The 26,738-nt window shown below is 34.5% G+C and overlaps 1 protein-coding gene across 1 annotated transcript; it reads right to left on the reverse strand.

Moving 5' to 3' along the window:
• Positions 1-3,088: 3,088 nt before the first annotated feature.
• On the reverse strand, positions 3,089-18,203 carry LOC127149686 (pectinesterase inhibitor-like). The gene is made up of 2 exons (XM_051085547.1): positions 18,110-18,203; positions 3,089-3,399 (listed from the first exon to the last, which is right to left on the reverse strand). The coding sequence occupies exons 1-2, from the start codon at positions 18,201-18,203 to the stop codon at positions 3,089-3,091; spliced, it is 405 nt and encodes a 134-aa protein (XP_050941504.1).
• Positions 18,204-26,738: the final 8,535 nt, after the last annotated feature.

Consider the following 26,738-nt stretch of genomic DNA (forward strand, 5'->3'; position numbering starts at 1 on the left):
AAGGGTGATGAGATTTAATTTTATTGGTTGCAATTTGAAATATCCAAATCTACTTTGGGAATTACTATAAAGTCTATATTTTAATTAAACTTCGTTATATAAATTTAATTTTGGATATGATTCAAAATTAATTTATGAAAGAATAAAATATCTGAATAGATTTTAACCTATATTCTAATTTGAATCTGATTTAGATTAAATTAATATTTGTATGTCAAATATTAATTTAATGTGAATTAGATTCATATTAAAACTATAGGTTAAAATTTAATGCGTATATGATACACATTAAAACTATAGGTTATGAGAGAAATTTATATTTGAATATGATTCAAATTTGGATTAAATTAAATATAAGATATTTAATTTAGCAATTAATTAATTGGAGAATTAATTAATAGTTTAGTTTATTTTGATTTAATTAAATTAATTAAATTAAAACTATAGGTTATGTGAGAGATATTCATTTAAATATGATTTAAATGAAATATGAATGAAATATTAATTAATTAATTAATTAATATTAATATTATTTTAATAATAAGTGATTATTAAATTAATAAAGAACGTTGGCGGTTTTCTCACATTTCCATTTTTTCTCTCAACTTCCCACTTCTTCTGTTTGAAGAAGAGGGAGAGATCTACATAACATTGCAGAATAGTTCTGTGATGCGTACTTGAATTCTCTCAAGAAAAAATGATCGCTCTCTTAGAATTCTCTTTCTCCAATTTTGTTTTCCACAAACCAAAATATCAACCAAAGAATAGGAAGGTCTCCAAGTAGTGGTGCCCCAATTTGGCGTTTTGTAGATCAAAAGTTGTCAACGTTGGTATGTATTCCTATTCTCTGTATTTCTTATAAAGTAATTTTTAGCATGTTTAGCCGTAAGTAAATTAGATTTTGTCAATGTACTGGTATTTTTAGGTTCAAATTAAAATTGGGTAATGGTTCTATAATTCTTATGCTATGCAAGGGCTTTCGTTCCTTCATTTTGAACATCAAAGGTTGACAGGATTTTCGACAGTGAAGAGTGGTCGCTGACGGGGAGAATGTTGAACGGCGGTTGAATGTTGAACGATAGTTGAATGTTAAAGGGTTCCAAGGCTGGGGGAAAACGTTGAAGGATGTTGAAGGGGTCCACAGTCAGAGAAGATGAAATGATTTTTGGATGGGAAAAACTTTGAAGGGGTCGGAACCACAGCTGAAGAAGAAGAAAAGGTCTTGGGAGGGATTTTAGGTTTTGAATTTTTTGGGAAAAAATATGAAAGGTTTGATTTGATGTTGTATTGGGATACAGGTTTTTAATTAGGAAAATTGCATCAACTGACAAAAAAATTTAGAAAAAAGCAGTCCATAGCACCTCTTTTTTTATATTACAAATATAGCAAATATTTAAAGTAATTAGATATATCATATGGTTATCCACTTTTCAATTGCTATTTTTTTCGATTTAGAAAATATAGTGACATTGGTTCTATTATCATAATTTTTTTTTCTATTTTTGCAAACGCCCCTTTTAATTAAGGTGTATTTCTCTTTTTCACAATTATTGTATTTTAGAAGGTACACAACTTGGAATTTGGTAGTTATATAACAATTGGTAACTTATATATGTAGGTTATGGATATCTATATTCATAATATATAATTATATTTTATAATAGATTTGATTTATTTTCAACTGAAAATTTAAAATGCATCATTTCTTTTATTATGCATTTCCCAATATTGGCTAAAACAACTTCTATACTTCGAGACTTTTTCCTCTTTGTACAAATATTGAAATTATCGGTTCTTAGTTATTTTTAAAAACTAAATTTATTTTCAAATATAACACTTAATAAAAGCAACTTTATATATTATATAGATTTGAATCGATAAATTAAATGAAGGTTAATTTACATAAATGTAACAAAATCCAAAAATATTTACGGCTTGTGTAACGCAAAAAACAAAAGCCTATGAAGCCGGTAAAATATTTTCATAATTCTAGATTTGCCTTTGAATATTGCAGACGATTCGTCACTTTTCTTTCTTCTTCTTCTTTGCGATTTATTCATCTTCTCTTTTTTTTCTTCATCTCCTATTCTAGATTTTCTTTCTTATATTTTTAAATGATTTATTCTTCTATTTAAATCTCATATTTTAGGTTCACCGTTTTCAGCAAGATTCTTTGAAACTACTTCATATTCCTTATATTCAAGAATATGAAGATCGTTTAAATATCATTTTGACATGATCTAAACAATCTTTTACAACTGTCAACACAATCGTTTATCATAGTCAACATGATCGTTTAAATTTGAAGCCATTTTCCCATCGTTTAAAAAGAATTAACGATCATGTTGTTATGATCTAAACAATCACTTACCATAGTCAACACAACCGTTTAGCATCTTTGTTAGATTTGCGAAGTTTTTAATGATCATTTACATTGGACTACATGATCGCTTACTGTAATCAACACGATCATTTTTCATGATCAACACAATTGTTTAGTATGGTTAACACGATCGTAAAAATTTGAAGCCTTTTTTCTCATCTTTAAAATGAACTACATGATGTGAAAATGTGTTGACTAAGACATTTTTTGTATTTCTCATTATGGGCCTATATGCTTTTTCTATTTTCAAAATTGTTCTATATAATGTAAATATTTTACAGGTTTGTTTTATTTCTGAAAAAAAAAAAAAACCCTAAGTGAATAACTTAAGATATTATTTCATGTAAATTAAAGAGATTATGTGAATTATATGAAGAAACATTTTGAAATATAACAAAATGAACCAAAATATTTATAAAACATAGTAAAATTTTAGTTATTTTTCATTTGTTGGTTATCTATTAATATAAGTCTATTAGTGTCTATTAGGAACAATGTCTTTCAAGTCTGGTCTTTTATTTAGTTATTTTCATCTGTTAGAATTATCTATTAATTGATTTTTTTATCATCTAAAAATTAACAAAAACAATCAATTCCAATCACCATCACATTGTCATGTTATTGATAGAAAATCTCCAAATACATAGCCCTCAAAGAATATTGGATATAACCAAAATAATGCTGCATATATCATTTAGAGTCTTGTTATTCTTCAAAAGCAACGACGTATCCTTTCGGTGGTTGCATAAACTTATCCTGACAATCATCAATCTCGGTCATGGCACTAGAAGTTACAATATTGACACCATTAAAGTCACCAAGTGCCAAGTCCTTTAGAGCATTTTCTATGTTACCAACAGCTTCATCATAGCTCTTAGCACAAGACGAATATCGTTGCTTAAGTTGAGGATTGGTGGTGGTTTTTGCCAATGAGTTGGCTAGGGTCAAAGATTTGCGAGCATTTGTATGGGCAAGGTTTAAGGTGTATACAGCCAAGCCTTTTAAATTTGCAGTGCCTGCAGATTTCAACACACCTGAACAAAATGGTGGATTTGAGGTTTTGGACAGATGGTAGAAACGACGTTGTTAGATGATGCCGCATTTGAAATGATGGTGAACAAAAGAACTTCAATGAGAGAGACAATAATGAGACAAGAGTTATTGCCCATTTTAATTTCTTTGTTCTTTGCCAATATTGTGTGCGGGTCATTTCATCAATATATATACAATATGCATAGGTGAAATTTAGAGAAATGGTTTTTTTCTTATGTAGGAGAAAGGGAAGTTATAATTACATAATTAAATAACCTATTTTAGTCTTGCTTTTTTCTTATGTTATTTTTATCTTAAAAAATTTAACCAAAATCAATTCATGAATAATCACATCGTCAATTTTTTTGACATAATTATAGCTAAAATGGGTTTTATTTTGGTTTTTTTTTTTTTTTTTTGAAAAGATTCAACTAAGATGTTAAAATTTGATCTTTCTCACCATGTATGATGCCAAAAACTTGGTGTAAAGTGTAAGTATATCTGTCAAGTTATAAAGTAGTAAAATGGCTAAGAAATCAAGTATCGTCTTCTCTAGAGATAAAATGTTCGGATTGAGTCAATTATTCAACAATATTTTGGATTTTATTTCAGAAATGAAATTTAGATAATGTGTTTTTTAAAATAATGAAACATAAGAAAATAGTAAAGTTTTAAATTTGAGAGGCAAAGATGTTTAAATGCATCGATTTTCTTAATCATTTCATTTAAACCATGCAAAATTCTACGTAATATGGGTTTTGGTTCTTTAATTATCAAAATGCATAGGTAGATTTGGTTATCAATGGTTTGTTACCCATATATTGGTTTAGGAAAAAATAATTATTTTTTAAATATGGATTTCTTTAGCATATATAATATAATATTATACAACATTTCATGCTATTTTAGTTACCATCAAAACGTAACAAATTTTATTTTAATGTTCTCATATTATCTCTTATTATTTTTTTTTTAAAAAGCAATTCTTCCATCTAGTACGAAGTGATAAAGATTGTTCTAGCTAGTAATTAACTTATTGAATTAATATATTAGTATTCAATCCAATATTGTAATATATATAATGAAATGGTTTTTGTTCTTATCATTTATTGTTTCTCGTTTCTCATGTCATTTTTCATAACATTCTCGTTTATTTTTTTAGTTTAGATATAATTTAATTATGTGAGAATTGAAAAAAAATCATAAATATAACAAATTGGCTAAATATTTATGGCTCGTACAATAAAATGGAAAAGCCCATGAAGATGACCATTTTTTTTTAAATATTCCAGGTTCGCCCTTGCTTTTCCTTTCCATTCCATCGTCTTTCTTCTCTTCCTCTTCTTCATTTTTTTTTCAAACTGTTAATTGGTTGGTCAAGATCGTGTACTAAATATAAAAGACCTTGAAAAAAACCGTCGTTTAGACTTGGGTAGCCAAATTTAAACAATTGTGTACCAAAGAACCTTAAAAAAGTCGTTTAGATTTGGGTAGGGTTTGGGTAGCCAAATCTAAACGATCGTGTTGTAATGACCCAACTTTTTATACTAAGTTGAGGTCATTACTAAAAGGAAACAATAACAAGAGACACTTTTTTTTAAAGGAGGGAAACTACATTTTCATTAAAAACAGAATATTAAAATATCAAAACATTGAAGCGGAAGCAAAACTGAGTCCCCATATAGCATGTCACGGATCCTTCTCTGTCGCTCGCTAGCTTTCCTCTACCTTTACCTTCGCCTGAAATATTAAACATAGAAAGAGTGAGTATAAACAAATACTCAATAAGGGACCTACTACTAGTCTCCCTAGGTGTCTGTTAACTTCCCATTAAAGTCCTGAAAGGTGGTACCTAAGAACTGATACGTTCCCGAACACGTGTAACATGTGATCCCGGAGGAACATAACTGGTCTTCAGTGATCCCAAAAGAACACCTAGGACAAACTGGTCTGTAGTGTACCCGGAGGAAACATTAAGACAATCGGGCTGCGAGCGATGCCGTCAAATCACTCGAATCATTTCTATGTCAATGTCTAAGACAATCGTATTCCCGACGCTCATTAAAAGGCTTTCTCGATGCGCTATGGTGCGTCGGGAAAACCCTTTATTCCCGACGTCGTTCCCGACGCACTGTGTACGGCGTATGAAATAAGGTATATTTTTAATTTAATTTGGCCTATTTTCGACGCCGTTTAGCCGACGCCCCTCCCGATGTAGTGGTCATTTCGTCGGAAATACACTTATTTCCAATGTTCTTTGTGCCGACGTCTTTTTTGGCATCGGGAAACCTCCATTTTCTTGTAGTGAGGGGATGAACTCTCTCTCTCTTTTGTTCTAAGCTCTCACCTAAAACTCAAAGGAAAGGAGAAGACAGACGATGTAGGACTGCTCTCTGACCAAATTGTGCACATCGTGTTCTAAAGTGAGAGGCTCTATTTATAGGCGATGATTGATGTTTACAGGACACCAAGCGTCATTAATGCGTCTGAAAAGTTGCATCGGCATAGCCCAAGCATCCTTTTTGTCCTTTTTCTGACTTTCACACCAACCAGTTTTGTCTGCTAGTGACTCATCTCATCTAGCTTACTTCTTTGTCTTCGTGTTGGCTAAAAGCGTCTTCTTGCGTAAACATTATATCGCTGAGTTTCACTTCTTTTGCCTAAAATCCTGCAATAAGAATACTAAAACACAATAAAACAGGGATGAGGTTCTTTAGTATAATGTTATTCACATATTAATCAAATTGCCTACTTTTTCCCTTGTTTTCTTCTATTCTCATGCAATTAAACTTCATTATTTTACATAAAAGGCTACAATAACTTGTATTTCTACAAGTTATCATAAAGCCTATAGATTCTATGACTTAGAAAATAAGGTAATCATAGAATCAAACGATGCAGATTTCTTGGAAGATAAATTTCCTTTTAAATATAGAAATAGTGGGGGCCTAAATAGTCAATCTAGTGGGGGCTCAAGTTGCAGTAGCTTACCTTCAGTTAAGATTGAAACCCAAAATAAGGAAGTAGATCATGAACCTAGAAGAACCATAAAAGACCTTGAAGAAGACTTCAAAATGTACAATGTAGAAGAAGATCCTAATGATCTAACAGAAGCCTTATCATTAGTAGATGCCAACTTATGGCAAGAAGCTATAAATGATTAAATAGACTACTATCTTGAATCAAATAGGACTTGACACCTAGTTGACCTACCCCCTAGTTTCAAAGCAATAGGCTGTAAATGGATTTTGAGGAAGAAACTCAAACTTGATGAATTAGTAGATAAGTATAAGGTTGGACTAGTAGAAAAAGGTTTTAGATAAAGGGAAAACATAAACTTTATCACCACCTTTTCCTTAGTAACTAAAATTATCACCTCAATTAGGGTGTTGATTTCTATAGTTACTCTAAACAATCTCTTAGTACATTAGATGGATGTAAAAACTGTCTTATTAAATGATGATTTAGAAGAAGATATCTATATGGAACAACCTGAAGGCTCCATAGTTCATGGTCAAGAATCTAAAGTTAGTAAGCTAGATAAATCCCTTTATGACTTAAAACAACATCTTAAGCAATGGCATGAAAAGTTTGATAATCTAATCATGTCTAAAGGTTTCAAAGTAAATGAGAGTGATAAATGCATCTACTATAAGATTGAGAATGGATTATGCACTATCATATGCTTATATGTAGTTGACATGTTAATCTTTAGATCAAACTTGCATGTCATAAATGATGTAAAATCAATGGTGCATGAAAATTTTGGCATGAAGGACTTAAGAGAAGCTAATCCTAGGTATCAAAAGTAAATTATTTGAAAATGGGATTTCTTTAGATCAATCTCATTATATAGAGAAGATTATAAAGAAATACAATTATTTTGGTAGCAAACCAACCTGTACACCCTATGATTCTAATGTTAACTTGTAACACTAGCGATGGTGTTAATCAATCTTAGTATGCAAGCATCATAGGCAGTCTGAGATATGCTGTTGACTACACTAGACCAGACATAGCTTATGTTGTAGAGCTATTAGCTTATGTTGTAGAGCTATTATGTAGGTTTACTAGAAAACCTAGCCAACAACACTGGAATTTTATAGAAAGATTAGTGAGATATCTTAAGAAAAGCGAGAACCTATGATTACATTACCAAAAGTTTCTTGCTATACTAGAAGGTTATAACGTTGTTGATTGGAACTCCCTCTCGGATGATTCAAAGGCTACAAATGGCTATATTTTTAATATAGCAGGAGGAGTTATTACTTGGAAATTGCTTGTTTCTTTATGTGATATATTTTCATAAGTATTATGTATGTAGATTTGTCATGAGGAGCTCTAGTTGAACAACTAATAGGCGATTAAATAGGATTATACGATAAAAAGTGCACTTCTATTCATGTGTTGCTAAATTGCTAAAGATAAACGTTATCGCACAAATTTTTCTCTCTATCACCTAAATATAAGCGAAGAGAGGTTTTCTGGTAAGTCTAGGGTCAAACATAAGGAATTTAAGCTCCTAATTTATCATATCGTGTAATTAAATCATGTGGTATAAACTATATAGTATAATTATGAACAATATATTAATTATCCTAAGTATTTACACTACTGTGCTTGACTGTGCAAGGTGAGCATGGCAAGGTGGAAAAATGGGTTATGAACTCATTATAGACATGGCAAGGAAGGAAAAATTTAATTGTCTAAACGCAATAATTTGTGCTTTAATACTTCAAGGCGATATAAAGCATATATTAATTCAAAATTAGGGCGACCAACCTCTCAGCGGTTTTGCCATACTTGCTCGCCTTTCAGGAAGCAAATACACAAAGTTTAGCTATGATTTATATTTAATCATCTTGAATGTGCTATTAGCAACTTATCCTTAATTAAGGCGGGCAACCGCTAGGTGCTATCGCCACACACATCATCCTCTCGGTGAAATATATGCAAAAGATGAGTTTGGCACTAAGATTGTATCGATACAATCTTCTCTCCACTCGCTTAGTTAAATATTGGTTCTCACTTATCAAGCAATTACAATCTGTATCATTGTTCTTCTCTCAAATATACAATGTTAAGACATTCGCGTTTAGCAAAACTCATAGTACATCCATTATAATTCTCTAAGTATTAAAAACACATTTCATTACTAGTAAGCTAATTAAACAGATTGAACATGGAAAGAATAAGAAATACGAGATAATGAAAGAGGAAATGCATTGCTTTAATAAAAACAACGTTAGGCCTCTCAGCCATGGTGTTCATTTTACAAAACAACACAATAAAAATATAAACTAGAATACAAGGAAAAAGTGTTACGTCGCAGAGTTCGATTTCTCATTCTCTTTGGCTCTAATTTTTGCCTATTGATGAGGGGGAAGATAGAGGGGATAATTCTCTCTTTCTCTCTCTCGTTCTAAGCTCTCACCTAAAACCTAAGGAAAGGGAGAAGACAGAAAATGTAAGAACTTGCTCTATGGCCAAAATGTGCACACTATGTTTTAGAGTGAGAGGCTTTATTTAAAGGTGAGAGTTGATGTTGACAAGATGCCAAGCACCATTAAGGTCTCTGAAAAGTTGCAGGCACTATGCAGATGTCCTTTTGTGCTTTCTCTAAATTTCCTGCCCATCAATTTTGTTTGCTAGTGCCTTGAACACCTAACTTGTACTGCTTTTCGCCATAAAAGTTAAATGTGTCTTCTCACGTAAACATGATATCACTGAGCTTCACTTCTTTTTACCTAAAATCCGGCGATTAGAGCACTAAAACATAGTAAAACAGGGATAAAGTTCTTTTGTATCATGCATTTCGCAGATTAATCAAATCGCCTATTTTTTCCCTCTATTTTCTTCTATTTTCATGCGATAAGACTTCATTATTTTACTTAAAAGGCTATAATAACTTGTATTTCTACAAGTTATCATAAATAAAAAAACATACTATTTTAGCCCAGTCAGCGATGAAGTCAGAAAGATAGCACTAGCTATTGCTAGTGAGAAAGCAAGCTAGCTTCAAAGCTTGCTATCAAAGATTGTCATATGGGAAAGACGGGTATCAGACATACTGATCCATTACGACAGTACTGCAGGAATCACAAAAGTTCAGAACCGTTATTACAATAATAAGAGACGATATATACGTCGTAAACATAGTGTCATTAGAGAATTTCTCACTACTCGTGCAGTGATAGTGGATCAAGTATGTACTGACAATAACTTGGTTGATCCTTTGACAAAAGGACTAGCTAGAGAGAAGGTTTTTAAAATCTCGGAAAGAATGAGGCTCAAGCCTATAGAAAACTAAATCACATGTGAGGCAGACCCAACTTAAAAGACTGAAGGTCCCAAGAAACAAGCTCAATGGGTAATAACTGATCACAAGTAATATGAAGAGAATCATGCTAAAACACCTAAAAGTTCCATTCTTATGATTGAGCAATTAGCATGATATCCTAAAGTGAATGAAAAGGCTTAACTTAGTTCTTAATGAATTTTATACTTGATATCAAGTAGGGTACCTAGCTACAAGAGTACTGTTGATAGATTCACCTATGTGAATGTGGAAGTAAGGGATGCTTCCTATGGAATTCTAGGCAAATTCTCTAGAGCATTTACTAAATCAGAATATATGTGCAAGGTCTTAAAGTACAATTATCTAAAACTTTGCTTAAGCACAACCATCATAAGACACCTTTGCTTAAGTATAGTATTACATAGATAGATATTGATCGATGAAAAAGTTTTTAAAAATTTTCAAGTAGAATATTATTAAATGAAAATTTGTGTGAACAGTCGTGGTTGCGCGATCATGGCTATGTGATCATGGTTTGTGGCTACACATCATGGTTGTTAGTTGCTGATGAGCTATAAGCAATCGTGGCTACATGATCGTCATTGTACAATCGTGGCTACGCGATATTGGTAGATCATGGCTATAACCGACTAATTGTTAGACATTTTATTTTGACCTTCATAAAATCACTGATTAAGTAATTAATTTTTGTTCGTTGGAGCCTCCACCATCCACCCTAAAATCATCGATTATGTGATTAATTTTTTTTCGTTGGAGCCTCCCCCATCCACTATAAATCACCATTTCGCCTCTCATTTGCTACAGAACAACAAAATACTTCTCCACCTCTCAAAATCTCTATTATCTTTCTCGTCAATCTCTTTTATCTCTCTTAGACTCCATCTTTCCATCGTTTCTCTTCATACTTATTTTTTATTTACTGAGCAAAAAGTATTTATCGAATGTTGGGATTCTGATATGTTTCAGTGCATAAAAAATGTAATGACATGGGCTCTATTATCATAAATATTTTTGCTATTTTTGCAAACACCCTTTTTAATTATGGTGTACTTCTCTTTTTCACAAGTATTGTATTTTAAAAGGTATCATTTGTACTAAGGAAAGAGGCATTTAAGTTCTATTTATAAGAATTTATTTTTATTTTTTTTCCATTTTTTTTTTCCATTTTTTCCATTTTTATAATTAAAATAAAATTCTGTTATTATTACAAAGTAAACTTGAAGATTTTCTATTTATCTAGTTGCCTCTTAAATATATAAACAGTTATATATTTAATATTCTCTCTTCTCGTTAAATACCATTTATGTACGTACGTATGCACGTATGTATGTAATGTATGTATGCATGTATGTATATATGATTTATTTATGTATGTATGTATGTAGTTAGATTATTCATCCTTTTTCTCATCTATAACCACTTTTCTTCCCTCTACCTATATTTAATATCTTAATCCATATTCCACCAATCACATTTTCCCCTTAAATACTAATTTTTTAAAATGGAAACAAGCCTCTTTATTGATATTAATCAAAGAGACTAAAACTCAAAGTACAAGAGAAATATAAAAAAAGCAAAAATGAGTAAGAAAAATAGATACAATATAAACTAAGACACAAGAGAACATAATAAAATTACAATGAGCTGGGCAAGGCCCTCTAAAACCAGAGCAAAACAAGAACAAGACATAAAGAAAAATAAAAAATCTTTCAACAATGAACCCAAATCACCTCAAATCTTAGATCACAAATTGCTCAAAAACTGAATGGAAAAGAAAACACCAAGAAAGGCAACTGTCGAGCTGTTTCAAGCTTGATTTAAAAAATGCAATCATGTTCCCTAAAAGACTTACTGAAATTTTGCATAAACACGTCAAAGCTTCAAAACATCAAACAGAATTTTGAAAGGAAGAAAGAAAGATTGAAATACGTAGGAAAATGCCAAACATGAAATCTCTCACTTTATAAAAACCCCATTATCTTGCTTCAACAAACCTTCCAATACGTTCTGAAAATCATCATATACCTATACAATTTTTAAGAATAAATGTCTGAAGAACCAGTAAACATATCTACTTTCAGCGCTTAACACAAAACTAACCCACATTTCTCAACAAAGGACTTCAAATGTTTTGGAATACCACATTGATTAGCTTGTGAGAGAACTCCAAAGGCTTATTTCATAAAAAAATTAAATCTTCCTCAGGCTAAAACAAAATTCAGATAAGTTTCTAAAGGGTCCATCAAAAATTGATCTTCGTTCACATCTAGTCTTATCAAATGATCATCTTCTCTTTCCCTTAAAATCTAATTAAACTAATTAACATATATAATAAAAATTAATCTTAATAAACCAACATACACTTAATTAATTTAAGATAATTAAAATAAAATTACCTCAAATTGGAGTATTTTTGTCACTCATCGACTTACCTTTATCTTTCCTTGAAAAATAAACATGGAAACAGTGAGTATATAAAATACCTAGTAAGGGACCCACAACTAAGCCCACTAGGTGAACCGTTAACTTGCTATAAAGCATATGATACATTATATGTCATAACAGTCCACTGGTACCATATGAGTGCACATTAGTTATAAAAGTGGACCGAGGGTACACTTATCAATCAATACAGTTAACAGTCTTAAGTAGTTATTCCATAGGAACACTGTACACACATAGTAAAATAACATAATAGCCAAGGTTAACATTATCATCAGTTCAAAACAATCTAATTTAATCAAATTCAGTTAAATACATAGCATGTAAAATTAAGTCCACTTTGTCATACTAAACACATAATCATCATATATCAAGAATTTCCATGATAATCCACAATAAAAAAACAGCCATAAGGGTTTTAACTACCAGAGTGTAAATAAATAGATTCACTCCTAAGGGTTTTAACTTCCTACCCAAACCCAAAGCAAAAACACTAGAAATAAATGAATGGGTAGCTCCTAGATGTAGTAAAACATAACAGGTCGATCAAAAATAAATAACATACCCATAACAACATACGAAGCATCCTTAACCTTCTGCGAGTCATAGTACACACATTACATTGTTGTCGCGGTCGTCTAACAGGTACTTTTTGTTTATCACCAATACTACTCTCTCTACCTACAGTTGCTTTAGGTTGCTTCACTGCTTAAGTCGATGCTCTCTGCTCTATTCTATCTTCTCCTATCACGTGCAGAAAATTCCTCTTATAATGTGTCATCTATCCACACTGATAACAAGTATTCATATCACCCGCCATCTTTCTAGCGGAGCTAATAATCAACTCCTCAGATTTTTCAATTCTAGAGCCTCCAATTAACTCAGTTGGGTAACTAATACCCTTTGGTTCAACCTCTCGTTACTGAATCCATGTTGAAATCCAGATTGCCCGCTATGTTGGGGGTTTGAAATTCCTTCTCTCAGAAACCTCTGGCACAATCTTCTGCTTTCCACCCTTCCTAGAAAAAGTACGAGACGTCTTGGATGAATACTTCATGTGTCCACTTTTAAAGAGTCCTCTATCTTGCTTTTCATTATTTTTACTCCTCTCAACTTTCATAAGTATTTACTAACTTGGAGAACTCTGTACATGTAGTACTTGTTGTAACTAGGGCCCTTATCATTTTTCTTAATCCATTTTCAAACCTTTTACACAAATCAGCCTCCTCTGACACAATGTGCAAAGAGCATACCTTGACATTTCTATGTACTTCTTCTCATATTCAACCACTATCATCGACCCTTAAACAAGCCTAAAAAACTCATTCCTTTTTGCATCACCGTAAGAGTTAGAGTGATACTTATCCTTAAATACTTTCTTAAACTCTTTCCATGTTGCTTCAACATTACTCATCCGCCTATGCTCTGTCAATTTCCACCAACCCTCTGCACCTTTTTGAAGCAAGAAAGTAGATAACTTAACCTTGCGATCCTTTAAGTATCGTATTACCCTAAAGAATTTCTCAACTTGCTTCAATCATGCCTCCGCATCAACAAAATCAATTGTTCTCTCAAACTTAATCGCTCCGAGCGACTTCAACCTTTATGACGAACTTCTTTTCATGATCCAAAGGTATTGATCCCACACTAGTTGCTAGTCTCCTAGCAATTATAATAAAGATCCTATCTTCCATCTGAACCTCAAGTTGAGGTTCACTAAATGCACCCTCTAACACTTCCTCGTGCCTCTTGGTAGCCTCCTGAGTTCATGACCTTCTTGTCTTTCATTTACTACCACATTCAATAGCTTTTATATAATATCATAGATTAGCTTTGTGGTCATTTAGACTCTTAATGACAAAGCAGGACTCCCAACATATCCTATAGAGCTAAATCCTCGAACTCTAAATCTCTAAGTTTGATACCAAACTGTCACACCCCCTATTAAACAATCCACACTATCTTGAAAAGGAACGTGATGGACTGATGGATGAATAGTAAGTATTTCTTTCCCAATATCATGTAGTAGCCACAAACCAACATACCGAATAAAAAGCTAGCTAAAACATGACTTACAAGCTAAATCTCTATTACCAAATGGATGAATAGTGAGTGTTTCTTTCCCAATATCATGCAGTAGCCACAAACCAACATACCGAATAACAAGCTGGCTAAAACATGACTTATAAGCTAAATCTCTACTACCAAGCTAGTGAGAACTTTTATACATAAACATAAGCCTTCAAGAGGCTAGTTACTCAATATTCATTCATCACATTTCAATAACTAGCATATGCAACACAGCAGAATACAAGTACATCTACACTCAACCCCTACCATTAAACTCAGAAGCAAGCTAATGTACAAACATGTACTAAGTGTGATAAGAAGCAACGTCAGCAGTCAACACGTTTAGGTTCTAAGAATTCTCATGCTACCTGGAGAGGGAGAAAAACAAAACATTTGAAAGCATGAGCTAAATGAGCTCAGTGAGTGACAGTTTAATAAAACATATATTTTTCCTTTTGAAATACATTTGAAAACATGTTTATTAACAAAAAAACATGTAAAAATTAAATCTTAATATCAATTTCAACAAAACCTAGCAATATCAAACATTGTAAAATGTAAATCGTGCTTTGTAATAAATAACTAGAAATCTTCCATAGATCACGTAAACCCATGTACCCTTAAATTATTATGATATTCTGGTTTGTGTGTGGAGTAATCTCCACGCAACCAGCACCAATAATCTTATGTCCTACCTTACGGTCAAACCCTTGTAACCGATGCCTAAAGTCCTCTTACATGCATATAGATGTCTCAAAGCCTAATGCATTGTCACACCCCGTTCTAGGTTTTCCACTCTAACTTAGATCGTGGTGTGATTCTACTCTTTAAAAACATTCCTTTTCCAATGTAAGATCAGTAAAACACTTTTCAAGAAATTCTATAAAAATTTCGACAGACTCTCCTTGAAAAATGGACTAACCACACTTGGAAAATAGAAGAAAATCTATGCTTTTCAAACTTAAATAACATTGAGTGTGTCTCACCATACACTCATCCAGACAATTCCAGAGTTTCATTCAGAGTTTCTATCCAAACTAGATATTAGTTATAAAATAATTATAGTCCAAAAGGGGTCTCCACACACGTGACCTTAGCGTAACCCTCGCTATTTCTAACTACCCCATTATACAATACGAAACTTAATTAAATACCTACAATAAGAATGACAATTTACAATTAATAACAAGGAGCTCAACGATGGCTTGGTCCTTGACCGCTACCTGAGGGGAGAAACATGGAAAATGTGAGCTAAAACTCAGTGAGTGGCAAATTTTTAAAAGTAAAAGCTCACAAGACATACTTTCAAACTGTTTAAATAAGACATCAATAACGAAGTAGTAATTAAAATGTTAAAATCATATATTATCATAAACCGCAAGTAAAGCCAACAAACTTGTACTCAATCAACCATGGTAAGGTGTCTAAATATACGGGCAAAGATAGCTCGCACATGACCAAAGAATCATGCAACCAAAACTAGCTCAAGCATATTTAGTACCTGCCACGATAGCAACCTCCATCCAATCCAACCATGATAGCATACTAAAAACATGACCCAAAATAGCTCACGCGTGATCCATATCCACAAGGAAACACGCAGCCAAACAGAGGTCATGCATACTTAGCACCTACCACAGTAACAACCTTAATCCAATCCAACCATGATAGCATACTAAATACACAGTCCGGAATAGCTCATACATGATTCATATCCATAAGGAAACACGGGTAAATGGAGCTCACGCATACTTAGTACCTACCACAATAACAACCTCCATATCCGCTTCTATGTGCACATAGAGCCACCTGCCATGGGTTAAACTAGGCCCGAAGCCAAAATCAAATCCTCCATCCATGTCCTCACCTAGGCTCAGTTCCCAGATTTCCATTCACAGACTCTTTCAGCCCCCGAATACCTTGACAACCATAGGTGGTACGGAAACACATTCACGTAACCTTTAAGAGTAATCACCAACATTAATAAAAATCACATATTTCATGTTTCAAAGTCAAACATGGGCAAAAATACATTTTCAAATCATTTTCGATCCTTAGCCATCAATACATACTTTTAGAACTCCTTCAAGTCAAGTTATAAATCAAAGAATGTTTTAGAAACAGTTGTCATCTAAAACTTTCTTAGTAAGTTTGAGTTCAACCACAGTTCTGAAATACAAGAGTTTATGGAAAACCGAAAATCATATTTGAAAACATTTCTAACACATAATTCATAAAACAATCATGCTCAAAGTTTTCACAATCATGGCATACCATAATAACAAATATAAATTTATAATGAAAATACTTGAAAGTAAACCAATCACAATAATGACTTGATCCCCCGGGATTATATGCTTTCCCCACTTCAATTTGGCATGAAGCAAAAATTAAGGTCTATCAATTATCTTCACAAAGCAAGACGACACAACAATCTTCAAATCACTTCATAAGGCCAACTCAAACTTATTTTAGTTTCTAAAGTCCTTGAATTCTTAATTCGCCTTAGATTAGTATAGACTTTTCACCTACAAACAGTTAGGGGTCGTTTAGGGGAATGATTGGGTTATGAAAGAGTTAGTATTATGATAAAACTAGGTTTATTATAAACCTAGTTTTATCATAACCTATGTTTGGGGGAAGGGTTTAGAAATGTAGTTTTATAATAAGAGATGCTTAGGGGAAGGGTTATGATAATGTTATGAATAAGATGTCTTTGGGGGAAGGGTTATGTGGGTAGGGTTATGAATATTTTTTTTACTTATTAATTTTGTTTCAAATTCACATTATACATATACCAAATAAATTATTTTTGCATATTTTTTATTATGAAAGCGTCGAAAAATTCCTATAGCATATTTGTTTTTTTTCCATGCGTAATGTTATTAAATTAGTAAATACAGTTCACCAATTTCAAAATAATTTGTTAACAAATTGTACTAACTTTATTCTAAGTAATTTTTTACAAATAAAAACTAGTTATTGCGTATTTGTAATTAGTGATAGCGTCGTACATTTATTTTTAACATATTTCATTACATGGTGTAACGCATACTTCCATATTTATATTTGTTAATTAAATTACTTATTACGTAGCACTGGAACGTCATATTTTTTGAATTGTTACATATATACTATACTATTTTCCTTAATTTGAACGAAACTTTTTAAACCGAATTTCGATAGTAGAAGGGACAAAAAATATGCAAAAAATAATACAAATCATACACAGATCGAAGTACCGTACATAAGAAAAAGTGGGATAAAATAGGAATACAAAGAACAGTAAAAAACATAGTCCAAGTGAAGTACGACTATTGAAAGGAATTAACAACAACCCGAGGCTTATGTGGAAACCCGAGAACCGGGAGAAAAACCATGATACTTTAGTTTTTATTATGTCTCTTATGAATGAATATAATAGGTACAAAGGGAGAGAATAAATAGAGTACAATAGGAGTAAGAAAGGAAAAGATCTAGGAAATAAAATCTTCTATATCATTCTTTCCAAAAATACTCTAAGGGCAAAGCCCTACTAATTCTAACAACAAAAAAAACAAGTAAGCCAACCAAGGAAGGACATAAACTATTGCGAGACATCTCATAGCAGGACTCTGCAAAATTTCTTCCTCTCTTCTTCAGTCATCTCTATAGAATCCCACATGTCCGTACGAGACATCAACTGGCTTTGGCACAACGCCCTGTCCAAACTGCTTAGGTCGAGCATCTCACGCAATAAACGTAAGAATTCCTGGCGAACAAAGGTGTCATTGACAAAGGCGCGTGCAGGCCACTCGGTAATGGTCCTGAGTTGGTCATTCGTACATTCCAAGGTCATATTTATGACCACAAGCTCATTCTACAGCTAGCTTCCCCTCTTTCTCTTAAATCTGCTTGATCCATGCCTACGTCTAATGAGCGAGCAAGTCGTGATGCACGTACATCCTCCTTGGACATCTTAATCATCTAGTTGTACATGGATAGGAACTTGTCGTTTCCATCAGGCATGTCAAACCCCTTATACCCAACAGGCTCGTTAGACCTGACGTCGGCAAACGTCTCTGCAAAGCGACCCATCGCCTTATCTCGTCAAAACAAAGTAAGTTCGTCGTGAAAGGGAAATGGTTTATTAAGGAGGCCCTTTGTTGCAAGATGCGACTACATAAAAAACTATACCACTTTCAAACTACCGATACAAAAAATGTAAACTAAATGTACAATGCACAAGTATTGCCACGTTTTTATTATATTCCTTACACTAACCCAATTGTCAAACACTTCCTTCTCGGTAATTATGCACTTTGCCTCATCGCTCCATTCAAACCCATTGCACGCTGGCCCATGCATTTATTACAATGGTTGCTCAGACCCGATATCTAGGCAACTTTTTTGCGATCATACGGATAAGTTGGGCTAGGTAATCTAGCCGAAACGTACCATTGTCAGACTTCCATCCATCGGTGGATACCAACTCCATTAAACACTTGACTAGAGTGTCCTCCTCTTCCTTCGTCCATACATGTTTAGGAGCACGGGACGAGGTTGCAATATTGAGAATGATAAATGACAATAAATACATGAAACACGTTAGTAATTTCATAATTCCACATTCAAGAGACACAAAAAATACCAAACAATATTAGGACATATAATTTGTTATTCCCAATTGATGCAAAGCATGCACGCATACATTCGATATTCAAAATACAGAGTATAGGTCATTTAAATTGTCATACAACACAGGGGTTCTAATTTCAAATTATTTTAGCTATGTGTTACCCAATTGCCATTCGATGAACATCGCTTCAGCTAATTTGTCCCACCGCTGAGACCACTCGTTTGTGGTCTCAATGTACTGAATGTTGTCTATTGCGGTGGTCATCGCATACACGGAGTCCCCCTTATCATCATCGTCTATGTCTTTGAAATTTTATAGCAATCAACATTTTAGGATGGTATAACACTGCACTTGGAAGGGATGGTACGACTTTCCACGAAGTATTGCCCACCGACCCTCTAGAAGACCAAACACGTGTTCGATCACATTCTTTACCGATGAGTGTTTCATGTTGAAGAATTCCTTTGTAGTGGTTTGGGCATTTCAACGTTACGCTACTCTTGCAAGTGGTACCTCTGGCCTCCATATGGCGTGAGAAATTCTTCTGTGTTTGGATAACCTACATAGAGATAGTAATATCCTGTTACGAAAACCAATGATTTTTGTGTAATCAATATGGAATTTCAAAATGACGTGGTGGGATTTAAAATTGTAAATACCCTTTGGCAACATAAAAAGTCAAGCAAACTATGTAAAGCATTAAACAAGAAAGAATCAAAAGGACCGAAAAAAAGTGCATCATATCCAAACTTGTAATAACAGAATAAAAAATGCAAAGACATACATATATGGAAAAGAAAAATCAGATATTATTGAAAACACCCAGAACTCATCATCGGCTTTTGTAGAAAAAAACTAGCATTGAAAGAGTCCAATACCTCTCTACTATACTTGATAGGTACCCATTGCCACACAATGGTGTAGAGTGTCTGTCTTATTAATGAAGAGAAACCCAAAACGACAAGGGGAACACCAAGCGACAAAAAGAGAACCTCGAGCGGCAAGGAGAAAATTCGAGGGACAAAACGAAGACGCTTGTTCACGGAGAAGACCCATCGAATAGTTTCAGAGGCAAGGATTGGACCCAACCATTCAACGAAACCGACATATCCAAAAATGGAAAGGTGTTTGGAGGCAACATCGTTGGAGCATTGCCTTCAACAAAATACTAGTAGCACTTTAGGGGACAAAGAGACGGATGAGAAAGATGTAGATGGGGATTTGACGTCATGAAATGAAACCCATTTTCCATGGAAAATGGGTTGGAAATTTTCATCTAAAAAACACAACACCTGAATCTCAGACATAAATGAAACACAAAATGCAAATGGAGCAAATAAGAGAGATGAAGAAACAACAAAAAATGGAAGGAAGATGAAGGATTGAAAGGGTTCAACACGGATTGAGAATGCATGGTATACACAGGTTGAAGGGAAAAAATGAGGGAGAGAAATTGGCAAATGAGAGTGGGAGAATTGAGATTTGTGAACAGAAAATGTAAATGGAGGAGATGAGAGAGACAAAGAAACAACAAAAAGTGGAAGGAAGATGAGGGATCCAAGGGGATGAAGACGGATTGAGGACGCATGCTTAACACGGATTGAAGGCAAAAACTAAGGAGAGAAATTGACAAATGAGAGGGAAAGTTTTGAGGGTAAAGTGGGTATTATGGAAACCCTAAAACTAGGGTTTCCATAACCCTTAATCCAAACAGGGGTTAGGCTTGGAGTAACCTAACCCCATAGTAATAAGCCCCCCACCAAAACCCCCTTAGACTTGAAATCTAGATACTTAACCCCATGAACATCCAACTTAGTTCAAACTCAATAGGTCTTTTATGTAGATACACTTTTATCTCTATTATCGATTATGTTTTGGGATTTATATCCACATATCAGCAAGGGGATATGTGGATATAAATCAAATGCTTTAATTTAGGCTAAAATTTCACTTTTAGACCCTTAAACTTCAACTTAAACTCTTAATGCCTCAAGCACCCAAACTTAAGTCGTCTTTTAGATCCATACACTCTTATATCCAATATCTATACCTTAGAGCTTTAGATCCATTAACAATCTCAACAATAATCTAACCGGTCAAGAACTTAGAAACCTACCCCAACTCGTCTAAAACAATCCCAACCGTGTTGACCAATGCTTCCAAGTTCTCTAAATCTTTAATTCCTCATACAAAAAAATATGGGTAATATCATGTCCATGCTAAAACTAAATGGGTATTTAAGAATTATAAGTGAACCCACTAAATTTATCTAAAAACTTATTGATATCTTGCTGAAATCGCCTTGACAGCACATTAACAACTTTCTAATTTTGAATCTAGTACCTACAACTATTTTATGTTTCGAAGCTTATAGAAGTAACACCAAGATGAACTCCAAAGTTAAAGGAAAGTCTATTTTCAACCTTTAACATTCAACTCTAGGACCCGAGTATTATGGGTAATTCAATTTTTAATGCGCATTCAAGAACCCTAAGAAAACTCAACAACAATAGTCCAAAACTTACCAAGTACTTAACACACTACAAGAAAACCCCCTTATTATGACAGTTGGTTCCATCCCAAATTGAAAGGATGGAACAAATAACCGTCATCAAATGTCAAAAAGTGGGTTTTTGGCGGAAAAAGATGGTGATTTCGAAATGTCCAAATACATGACAGTTATTTGTTGTCATAATATGTAAGGGCATTAAAAATATTAATTAAATATTTTTTATTAAAATAAATAAAATAAAGAAAAGGCAAAATCCCTCACTTTCCTTCTTCAAAATTCCTCCATTTCCTTCTTCACGCACACTCCCCTTTCCTTCTTCAAAATCCCTCCCCTCACGAACAACGAACGACGCATGATGAAAACCCCAACCTTAACCCCATTCTTCTCATCTCCACGTCCTTTCTTCTCGGTGCTAGAGACCCACGGCGAGGAGACCCATATCGTCGCCATTGAGTTCTTGATCTTTCATTTTTCATTTCTTCTCCCTCCGTTTATCTCTTCCCCTGTGCACAGTCCCACAATTTACCTTGATCAATTCAAGAGGAAGTAAAGTTCTTAGAGACATATAAAGAGCACCGATTTCTTGTCTTCTTTGTCTCTCCCTTTCTCTTCCTAACTCAACAACGCCTTTGTCCATTCCCTAAGGTACCGTAACTCAAAAACGCATTTTAACTATTTTGTGATTCTTTAAAGGTATATTGATGGTTTTGTGAAATATATTGTTGGCTAAATGATGAAGCATTTTGAGATAATATGTAAGATAATTCTAAGCAACTTTGTAGAAAGAAGTTTTATCATTTAAGTTCTATATTTTGAGATAGTAATCTCCAAAGTTGAAAGAAAGATTCTGGCTAAGAACCGAGTTTCTTAGCATTGTACCGAGTGGCCAAACATCAAGGTGGGGTTGCACACACAAGGGTGTTGGTGGTGCCAATGGGCATTCCATGCGTGTGTGGTATGCACGAGGTGTCACAATCGTAACTCTTCAAACACGATTGTGCGACACTTGTTCTGCTTGGTCAATAAGTTACCGGTTCAAAATTCGTAATTCACGAACAAACTCGCGATATGATGTAGCCTCCCTTCACGTTCTTGAGAAAATTGTTTTATAAAATGTGAGAGAAAAAATAAATTGTTGAAAACATCATAAAAGAGAGCATTGAAGATTGTCAATTGCAAAAAAAAGGCTTAGTTTACAAATAGTGCAACAAGGCTCAGGCGGGGGTTCAACTATTATGCTACCCCCTATAGTACATATTGAGATTTTTGGCCTTGGCAGGCTTGCATATGAAAATGCTGAAATGTCACACTCTAGCTCGACGACACAAAAATGAAAGCAATAAACTAAACTACTTACAAGACATAAAGACAAAGCGATTTGGGGATATTCAGACATATAGCCATAAGCAAACAGCGCCTTGGACAAGTATGCCCGTGACATTTTCCCCCACCTAAACGGTTGTCGTCCTTGTCAACCGACAGAGCTGGAGCTCTTCGGTCTTTTGCTTCCACGCTTCAAGATCTTTGACACATTCTCGGCTTGTTACCTCCATGAGGAGGTTCTTCCACTTCACTAGGAATTTATGTATCTCCCTCGTGGGCCTTCTACCTTTCCTTACTCTGTCAGCAAGGACTTCCTTGACTTCTCTATCTTCTTCATGTTTCAGGTTGACAGATGACTGCACGACATTGTTGCACCGTTGATCGGAAACTTGGTCATCCACTTAAAACTCAAAGGGACATCGCTTTTGATCCACCCTCTTCTCCATCGGCCTTGAAGCTTCTTCTAGGCACACCCAAGCGATGTCAGCCATTTGTTCCCATTCCTTTTCAACTCTGTGAATTTAAGGGTTGTTCCCTAAATAAGGGCCATCAACGAACGGCGGAAATACAGAATGCCTACTACCATTAATCTCAAATTGAATTCTCCTTATCAACGAATCTGTCTAAGCACTATAACCAAACTGGGCGACATTCAGCAACTGAACCCAATTTCTTTGTCTGCCATCAACAAAAGGATGCAAATATTCTCTGAGCATATAGTTGAATCACTTGGCCTCATCTTTAGAAGGCTTGGTCGCATCGGCGACCCCAAGACTTGGCCTCTCAATCGTGGCTTGCTTATCATCGAAGGCAGCTTGCCAGTCAGGGTTCCCACCCCACTGAATGTTTTCTTTCAACAACTCAGTCGGTGAGCTTACTTTTTTTAAGAATCCTTTCACGAACTGACTGTTGTTATTAGCCAGTTTGGGGCATGAGCGTAACTCCGCGACTGATTTTAGTATTTTTCAATCATACGTTGCGGCAATCTTCCTTTTTCCCACATCAATTATGTAAAACTCCACCACATGACCCAACATGTTTATCTGTCCTTGCACAAAGCAACATCTTCCTCCCTTGGCAATCGATTGGTTTTCCTCTAGTTTTTGAAAACCCTTTTGAAGATGGTCTTGAAAGATCTTGTTCGTCGGTACATAGAAGGTTGCAATGGCATCAGTAAGACTAAATGGCACTACAGGAAACTCATATGCTTCATGTTCCGTGACACAAGTCGTCTCGAGTCCCTTTGCCTCCGTTGCTCTTACTCGACAGTACCTCAGTCGAATGTCTGACTTCCAGAAATACTTCATCCTACGTAAGCGGTTAAATAGATTGGTGAGTATGGGAAATGGATATTTACGACGAACTGTGAGCTAATTCTGGATACGACGGTCAATACACCATCGTAGGTTATTGTCTTTCTTCTTTATGGAAAGGACTAGGGTTCTATACGGAGCTTGTACAGGTCTACTAAATCCTGTACCTAACAATTTCTTCGACTGTTTCTGAAGTTCAGCTAACTTCAGTGGCACCATACGATAAGCATTCTCACAGGTGTTTTTGCCTCTAGCAGCGATTCTATCCCATGGTCAATCATCCTTCGCATCGACAAGGATTTTAGCCAACTATTTGGCATCACACTATGGCACTTCTCTGGGACACACAGAGTGTCTTTGGGGACTGTCTCCTCCAATTTTCCCAACACTCCAAGCAGGATCACCACAGATCGTGGTTTCTCTTAGGCAGAACTCTTATCTAGTTTCATGGCCAATATCATTTTAAACCCATTAGGCTGACGAATATCTACTTGCATGATGGTGGGGAAAGATTCAGTAATCACTAGACATTTGGCTGAGAACATTAGTATGACCTGATGTTCAAGGAGGAACTCCATTCCCAGTCCTACATCGAAGTCATCCATCTTTACAACCACAAAGTCTATAGGGCCTTTCCATCCTCCCAACTTCATCATCGTCTGTTTCACTAGTCCAACGATAGGTAAAGCAATGGAATTCACGGCCTTCATTCTTCCTGAATCCCTCTCCCAACGGAGCCTTAGACGTCTAGCTTCTATCTCCGTTATAAAGTTGTGAGTTGCACCGGAATCAACCATAGTGCTCTTAGTTTGTTTTTGGTTGATGCAGGTGTCAACATACAATAAGCCCCTTTCCGCTAGTACACTTCTCTCCCCTGCCTTTTTCTGGAGAGACGACAGGTATTTTAAGGCCCCTATTCTAGGCTTCTCGCATCCTTTTATCCAATCCACTTCACCTTCGGCTTGATCTGATTTATCATATGAATCCAAGGTTAATGAGGTCTGAAAAGCATAGAAGTCAACTCTATTCGGGCATTCTCTTGCCAAATGATTTGATCCTTCAACAGCTTTCTAATGATGGTGTGTCGATGCCAAATGTTGAAAAGGTTATGTAGACAGATCAAACTGCCTACACGCTCTATAAGATGAATCGATGTTGAGGTATTACTTCGACTATGTTCTTGGTAACATCTCAGATTGCAGACAATCGTTTAACATATCATTTGGAGAATTAAAACTATCGTTAAGAGTATTTACACGACCGTTTTAACTCGATACACGATCTTTAAGAGTATTTACTCTATCGTTTAGATTGTGTACATGATTGTTTAGAGTATCTAACATAGAGTGATGGTGAAGATATCTTTGACTTCCTTGGCAACACCATTTGCAAGCCTACGTTTGACTATTTTGACCAAGTCCTCGTGAGGCAAACGGATCAGAACGTGCATATTAAAGCGATGAAAAAGATGATACAAGAATTGTATAAAGAAATCACCGAATCCCAACATTCACAAGAAAAACTTGATGAAAAATCCATCAAACAACAAGGGAGATTGAATGCTATGGGACACGAATCGGGATCCATTTCGGCGAGCCAAACTCAGCTATCTTCAGCAGTATTAGCTCTTACTTCACTGGTCATCTCACAAGTAAGATTGATGCGGCAGATGTCACAATCACTTTACTGGTCATCAGCCAAACTCAGTATGATCAGTAGTTGAGAGCAATGATAGAGTATACCCACGCAGTCTTTGTCCAAGGGGTGCTAGCCCTAATCCGCCTGAACTAGAAGCACTGCTCCTACCACTTCAGCAAGCAAATCTTGGCGATCCTGAGTCCGACCAGGAAAATTAAATTTGGGGGTGCTTCTACCTTTTGTAATCTTTTATTTCGCCTCTTTTTTTTTGTATTTTTTTCCCTTTTGTAAGCTTCAATGTGTAATGAATCATTTATCTACCAAAGTACAAATTTTCTTCTGTTGTTTTTTACTTTACTTGTTGCTTAATTTCATTTCCTGCATTTCTTGCATTCTTTCTTTTTGTTTCTCGCAAGGATAACTTCAATGATAATAATTATGCAAAGTGTAATGTATTTTGTATCAAGCAATTAGTCTTTACTTGATGAAACCTACTTTGTAAATATTTCTGGGATTCTTTAGGCAAATAAGCTTTACCTCAAACCTCTTTTGTAAAATTTTTCTAAGTTCATCTTATCATTCACTTTTTCAACAATGAGGACCTTGCTGCGTTCAAAAATGAGGGTTGTGCGAAGTCCGAGCTAAAATGTTTGAAAAATTGAAAGAACCTTTCTAGACGTTTTAACAAATTTGCAAAACACTTTTCTTCATTTTCATAAAATCTTATTTTCAATTTTTAGAAATGACCTTTGTTTCGAAAATTCTTGGTTCTTTTTTGCGATAAAATTTATTTATTTCTTTATGTTTGGTTTTGAGTGGGAAGTTTTGAAACGGTCAAAATTGTAAAAGTCAACATGTTAACTTTTGACTTTAAAAAACAAAACTTTGACCAGATTTATATTCAAATATGATTTGAATTTTAGAAAAATGAATACGGATTCATACTCGGTTGGTTGGAATTAGTCAAGACGGATAAAATACCAAAAAGTCAAAAAGTTGACTTTTGACTAAGAAAAGTCAAAGTTTGACTTAGACTTAATTGGTCAAAAGACCAAATTGCCCTTTGACTAATATATTTATTACTAAAT

The sequence above is a fragment of the Cucumis melo genome, chromosome 6 (assembly GCF_025177605.1).
Source record: "Cucumis melo cultivar AY chromosome 6, USDA_Cmelo_AY_1.0, whole genome shotgun sequence".
Classification (NCBI taxonomy): domain Eukaryota; kingdom Viridiplantae; phylum Streptophyta; class Magnoliopsida; order Cucurbitales; family Cucurbitaceae; genus Cucumis; species Cucumis melo.

Excerpts from the sequence above, each read along its gene's own strand:
- LOC127149686 (XM_051085547.1), bottom strand. The coding sequence starts at position 18,203 with ATGTCCAAGGAGGATGTACGTGCATCACGACTTGCTCGCTCATTAGAC. Across the intron at positions 3,400-18,109 it reads AGAAAGAGGGGAAGCTAGCT|GCACTGCAAATTTAAAAGGC; the intron begins GTAGAATGAGCT and ends TGAAATCTGCAG.